At 40.6% G+C, this 6,737-nt stretch overlaps 1 protein-coding gene across 2 annotated transcripts; it reads right to left on the reverse strand.

Annotated features, from left to right (window-relative positions):
• Positions 1–1,500: 1,500 nt before the first annotated feature.
• Positions 1,501–5,762, reverse strand: slc16a3a (solute carrier family 16 member 3a). 2 transcript variants are annotated; one of them, XM_062438933.1, is made up of 6 exons: positions 5,540–5,762; positions 4,509–4,652; positions 2,752–3,374; positions 2,469–2,649; positions 1,759–1,904; positions 1,501–1,707 (listed from the first exon to the last, which is right to left on the reverse strand). In XM_062438933.1, exons 1-6 carry the CDS (start codon positions 5,760–5,762, stop codon positions 1,501–1,503), a joined length of 1,524 nt encoding a protein of 507 aa, XP_062294917.1. The 2 variants fall into 2 exon arrangements, with proteins under 2 accessions (XP_062294917.1, XP_062294916.1); XM_062438932.1 differs by having other exon boundaries at positions 1,501–1,904.
• Positions 5,763–6,737: the final 975 nt, after the last annotated feature.

Consider the following 6,737-nt stretch of genomic DNA (forward strand, 5'->3'; position numbering starts at 1 on the left):
TTAAAATACCAAAATACCAAAACCAACAATGTTGTTAATATGTCACTCAATACTTGACTCTGACTTCCCTACCCTGCCTGTGGCACCCATTGGTTTCTATGGAAGTCATTAATCTTTAAAACATGCATATGGTCTCATTTTTAAAAACATTTTTTAAAAGGATAAAAAGATTTCCTAAAACATCACTGTAGTTTTTAGTAACAGTATCATCAGTATATCTGCATGGTTTAAAATATATGTTCCTTAAATCAACTGCATAGACCATAGACTGTATATAAAGATGGACGTAGCGAGGTGTGACGCCACCTGTTGGTTTACATTGGAGCCATTTGAAGCCCAAAGTTGCAGCTTATGTTCGTCGCCATCTTTCCCATTTGGAGCCAGGATCTTCCTAATAAGGTGTGCAGGGTGTTGTTTTTTTTACGCTCTGGAAACTTACTTACTCAGAACATATCATAACATCATAACATTAAACATAATACAATATTATGACAACAATAGTCTAACTCAGTGTGAGTCCTGGGGCTGGGGAGAGCAGCAGGTGAGCCAACTGTCAATCACAAGTGTCAATCAACACCCACACAGCAGCTACTTTATGCTACTTTAAGTCTTCAAATCTTATTATTGGAGCAATCATTTCCAAAATGACCAACAGCACACTTATTATAGGCTGTGAATTTAGAGACTGAAACTATAATGACTGAGGCAGTATTTTTAGAAAGAGTTGGGAGCTTTTGCTGGGGATTTTTTGGAGCCAGCATCTAGTGGCCATTAGTGGCCTTACATTCCAAGATACTTTGAATTCCACCTCCAGCCATGGTAGTGGCCAATTGGTGTAAACCTACTGTCTTACAGTAACTAAGTGTTAGTAAGCCTGCTAACTAACTCAGACAACCACCGTGACTGACTATTGCTAGTATATTTCCAGTTGGCTAGTGTGTTAGTGATTTGCTTACTAGTGGTCCTTACCTTACTGTCAGATTTTAAGCAGTACCTTTTCGTGAGTTGCATATAGGAACTTCATGGTACCACTTTCTAGTGTGCAAGGTCTTTTGTAGGAAAAAGTAACTGTTGGTTTTGGTCTTTTTATAGGATTTGTTGGCACTAAGAAAAATATATAATATTGCCAAAATGATCCTTTAACCGTATTTGCTGGTGGCTACATTCAAATGAAACTTGACTCTTGAATTGAACTATATTCACAAGGCAGTGCTGTAACTGTGTTCACCTATTGTCTACAATTGACCACCACACTTCAACATCTAGTGATATAATATTGCTGACATACATAACTCTCGCTATTTCATATGGCAGTGACACGGATCAGCCCCTCCGCAAAGGTCAAACATGAACACCCGAATGAAACACTGAACAATGGGGAAAGCACAACTATCCAAGGTGCTCATTAACATTTCAAAGATCACTTTATCCCACTGAACCCTTTTTAGAAAAGGAATGACTATAGCTTGCAAGTGTAATCTCATCCAGTGTTCTCCATCCTCACAGGCTTGTTTCAGGATTTGTGGCGGCATCACCATTTTGCTGAGGCTCTTTCAAAAACCTTTCCACTTCCTGTGAGTCCACTGTTACACTCTCAGGCCTGACCTCATCTACTTTCTCTTTATCTTTCTCCTCTTCCTCCTTCAAGTCCTTCACCGTCTCCTTTTCTTGTTCTTCTTTTGCTCCTTTCTCCTCTTCATCATTCCCCTCTGTGGTTTTACTGCAAACATCTGCCTTGGCACTGTCCGTCACTTCGACATTCTCCAGCTTGTCTGCTGGCACTGAGGGCTTATTTTTGATAAACAGGAAGGTACAAGTGGCTAAAACCACAGCTGAAAGGACAACCTCACTTCCTGCCAGCAGGAAGACATACATATAATTCTTGGTGGCATCAAGAAGCCGGCCTGGAAAAAAGGAAAGAGACAGAAGCAATCAGATGAGAAGATGAAATAGGAGAACTACACCTAGAGATACCATCAAGCAAAGCTGGTCATTGTTGAGATCATGCTAATTTACATATGCAAGTAGAAACTGCAAACAGCCTACAGTAGTTACAAAAGACTTGTCAATTAGTCTGTCAAATTTCTTGAATAATGAATGAAAGGTAAATTCGGTGACATGCAGGTAGTTGCTTGGGTTTTGCGTCAGTGTGTCAATACTGAACAGTCCAATACTGTAGATAGAGACAGATCTTTTGAGTATGGGACTTTAGCCTAGCTACAGAAAATGTGATTGCCCTTGAGTTAAAAATGAAAACTCAGTTTGTCAGAATTGACTGCTGCCATCACTCCACACGGACCATGAAGACTAGAGACATTCATCATTTCATGCAGATAAAGATTTGAAAAAGCAAGAAAGACTGAATTGTATGTTGTGCTATCGGTCAGCAGAGACCTACTACTTTAGGCGACTACCTAGTACTTTTGTGTGTACAACATGTGTATGTTGTAGTTTTGGTGCTTACTGACCTGCACTAGGTGGGCCTACCAGCACAGCAATGGCCTCCATGAGCAGGACCAGGCCAATGGCACTAGAGAACTTCTCAGTACCAACTACTGCCATGAGAACCTCAAACTGCAGTGCACCCACCATGCCGTAGGAGACGCCAAAGAAGATGCAGAAGACCACTAAAGATGTGTAACTATCAGCCTGAGAAACAATATGAAATGCACTTTGAAGGGAAAGCAGAATCACTATGTATATCAGTGGATTAAATTTGGTCTTTTCTGTTCATAAAGAGGATTTACATACCTGTGACCCAACCAGGTCAGTGATTCCATTGAACAACATAGCAAAGCTGAAGAGGTACACACATCGAGGACGCACCCATTTCAGTCCGGCGATCACCCCACACGTGGGCCGTGCAAAAATGTCAATGAAGCCCAGAATAGTGAGCAGCAGAGCTGATTTGGTGTCCTCATTGCCCATCTCCTTAGCATAGCTCACTACAAACACTGGAGGCACAAACAGCCCCAGCACCATGATGGATGCCGCCACAGTGTAGATGACAAAACCTCTGTCGTTTACCACAGAGACGTCCAGCAGTTTGGCTTTGGGCTTATTTGTTTTCTCCTCTGCCCCCTCTTTTTCCTCTTCTTTGTCCTGTTCCAGGTCCTTGTTCTTGAGGTTCTTGGGGGGGACCAAAGGCTTCATTAGTGCCCCGCACACACAGCAGTTGAGTAGAAGGCCACCCAAGATGAGGAAGCCCCCCCTCCAGCCATACTGGTACTGGAGGACCTGGCCCAGTGGCGATAGGCAGCACAGGGCCACAGGGCTACCTGCGGCTGATAGCCCATTGGCTAGAGGACGCTTCTCGCTGAAGTAGCGGTTGAGCATAATCAGAGATGGTTGGAAGTTCAGGGCTAACCCTAGACCTACAGCAAAGGAAAGAAAGATTTATATTCTTATACTTTCATTTACCATTATAAACTTACATTTAACCCTCTAATACTCCCAGATCCACTGTTTTGGTGCCAATGTGAATTTATAATCTCCAAAAAAGAACTGGGACAAACTACAAAAACACGCAGGCCAGCACGCTGAAATTTATTTTTATTTTTTAAGATTTTGTTGGCATAGACACCTTTATTTATCAGTAGACCGACAGGAAACATGGGAGAAGGGGGAGGTGTGACATGCAGCAAAGGACCTCCGATTGGGATTCGAACCGGGGTTGGCTGTGTATATGGCATGCGCTCTAACCACTCGACTACCTGTGCGCCAGCACGCTGACATTTATAACAAAGGTAAGCTAATATACTATTATCAATGGTTGTGGATGTAACGCTAATGGTAATTTCAGTCTGCTATCTTTTATGTGGCTTTAGGTAGGAATTTAAGCAAGAATAATCACGAAAACTTGACTTTTTTGAAGACTGTCTTTTTGTTGTTGTTTTTTGTTGTCTAAAAGTTAACTAATACATAAATGAAATTACTTAAGATTCTAGAGACTAAGATTCAACTAAATCAACATCAGGTAAGAAAAATGAACACTTTTGGCAACAAAATCCATTCTCAAAATGCATCAAACTGTAATATGAGGCTTCAGCAGTCTGAGTTAGCCAAGTTGAGTGGATATATTCCAAATTTACCGTATTTTTCATGCAAAATTCCCTCATTTTGTTTCCACTGATGGCTTTCTTACTGAGCTACACTTTTACAACTAACTGCTGAAGACTCACATACGCTTCAGCTGAACTTCTGAATACATATTTGAATACATAAATAAATGTAGGAGAGAAAATATTCCATATAATACCAATTATACCAAGATAAACACAGATTAAGATAAATATCAAGTTTTTAAGTCATAGGGCTTTAAATGAATGTATCCTTATATTATGTCACATATTAAGATACTTGCTAATGTAACCTTTCAGGATATATAATATGCTGAGACTTTACATCACAGTGATATAATGTAGGTGTGTTCATTCATCCTTGTTAGTAGAGGGTAGAAGTCACAATACTCTAATGGAAGGCGGGAAACTTTCAGCAGACAGTCAGACCTGTAATGACCCCCGTGCTGAGGTAGATGTGGATGATGCTGGTGGAGAAGGAGGCCAGGATCATTCCTAGAGAGGCAAAGAGACCACCCACCATCATCACTGGACGACAGCCGAAGCGGTTCACCAGCACACTGCACAGAGGACCTGAACACAGTGTAACACACTCAGTCAGTCAGGCAGTGTTTGGTGCTTCTTTTAGTGTGAGAGACATCATGTAACTTTAGAAGGTTTTGGAAACTGCAGCTTGGTTGATATCAGTCCTCTCATCTGACTCAGCAGCAAACAAGTATATTTTTCAAAATTTAACTTATCACTATGTTGAAATGTATTTTTTAGAAAACAGTGACAATAAGGGGGCTTAGACTTTCTATCCAAGAAACAAACACTTTATTTAAACAGAGTTATGTTAAGTTTTAAGTGTTTTCACTTTTTTAATTTTCAGAGCTACAGGCCATTTATTTCTACTCTAGTTTTTAATCTTTATTTCCATGTTTGCTTCCACCACTTGCTGTTACATCCTGACATTTTGAGGGACTCTACAACAAAAAATATTTAGGCCTAAATAAACAATATAAACAACAATGATATAACTATCAGTATAATATATAATAGCATATTCATCTTTATGTTAACACACCTGTAACACCTGTCAAAACATCATGTGTGGTCAAGTGATGCCTTCTCTGTAATAACTCATCAAACTCCATCTGATGACAGCAATGAAGTGAGGCTGAAAGCCCTGGAAAAACCTACAGGAGTTGGAGCTTTATATTAATATGCTTAATATAATTATTGTTTTCTTGCAGTGTAAGATGAGAAGATTGATTTTTGTAATATGATTAGCAGCAACTCTAAACCACACTAATTACATATTATATCTCAGTCTCCATTGGTTGTCTGGTTGCTGCTCCCAGTCAAGTAATAGTCCAGCATGTAATCCCCTTTATGGACATTAGCTTTAGAAAAGGAGTGTCTACTGTTGTTGTGTTTCCTGCTATATGTGTGTACTGTGTGTACAAGCAGCAGCCTACCTGTGCCATAAAGCATGGCCAACAAGATAGAAGAGATCCAGGCGGTGTCGCTGTATCCCACTCCAAACTCCCTGATCAGCTCTTTAAAAAAGACACTGACTGCTTTAGGGAAAGCGTAGGAGAAGCCTGTGATGACAAAACAGCCGGACAGCACCGCCCAACCCCACCCTCCATCAGGAGCCTTCACCCCCCCTGCACCCACATCCACCGCAGCGCCTCCCATGGTGTTCTAGGGCTGTGTAGGCAGACAGAGAAGCTGTAGAAAAAAAATGAAAATAAACAAACATCTAATTCACATCTACAACTGTGTATCAAAATCAGTTCTGCACCATTAATACTGGCCATCAGCAACAAGCCACATTCAACATTTCCCCAGAATGGATAAGTGAAGCATTAAACTCAATTAAATGGTTTAACAAAACTATTTCCAGATTAACTCTGATACAATAATCACTTTTTGGAATAGCCTGACATTCTTAAAGCTTTAGCTGCATTAGAACAGAGAAACACCCTCCACTCTTGCTGTTTTAAAGACCCTGTGTGTAGATCACCCTCTAGACTAAAACATACCCATCTGTGTATAGGGATAGACAGAAGTAACTGGTTACTGTGTGAAAGGGAGACTCACAATGTTGTGACTTGTACACCTCAGAAATCTTCACAGCCACACATAATGTGCACCAGCAGTCCTGGCATTAAATACTGCTGATTGGCTGAGCAGGGAGGGGGAGTTTCCGGAGCACCAAACCTGCGAATGGAACTAAAACAAAGAACAAAACAGTGAAGCAGGTCAAAGTGTCAGAAAATTAGTGTATTTTCATTTCAGACATTCCAATAGTTTTAGGCCTACGAAAGGACTTCTTCTTCAGTTCCTTTATATTACATTAATTTTGTTATCCAAAGGGACTTTTTTGGGGAGCAAATTAATGTGCACAAAACTCTGCCCCCTTATTTGCTGATAACTAATAACCCTAGTATTTTTTATCTTCTGGAAATTCATAAGTAATTCTGAAATGGTGGGTCCTTGATTTCAGACAGAGGTAGACAACAGCAAGCTTCTCATTTCTAGCCAGTGACAGTCAATTTTGCATACTGACATAACAACTGTCCTAACATCTCAAACTAGCTAGCCAATCAAGATGTTGGGAGTGAGTGGTGATGGTTTGATGTGCCCTTCGATTCACCACTGCAACAGACT

Source organism: Scomber scombrus, chromosome 18 (genome assembly GCF_963691925.1).
Source record: "Scomber scombrus chromosome 18, fScoSco1.1, whole genome shotgun sequence".
NCBI lineage: Eukaryota > Metazoa > Chordata > Actinopteri > Scombriformes > Scombridae > Scomber > Scomber scombrus.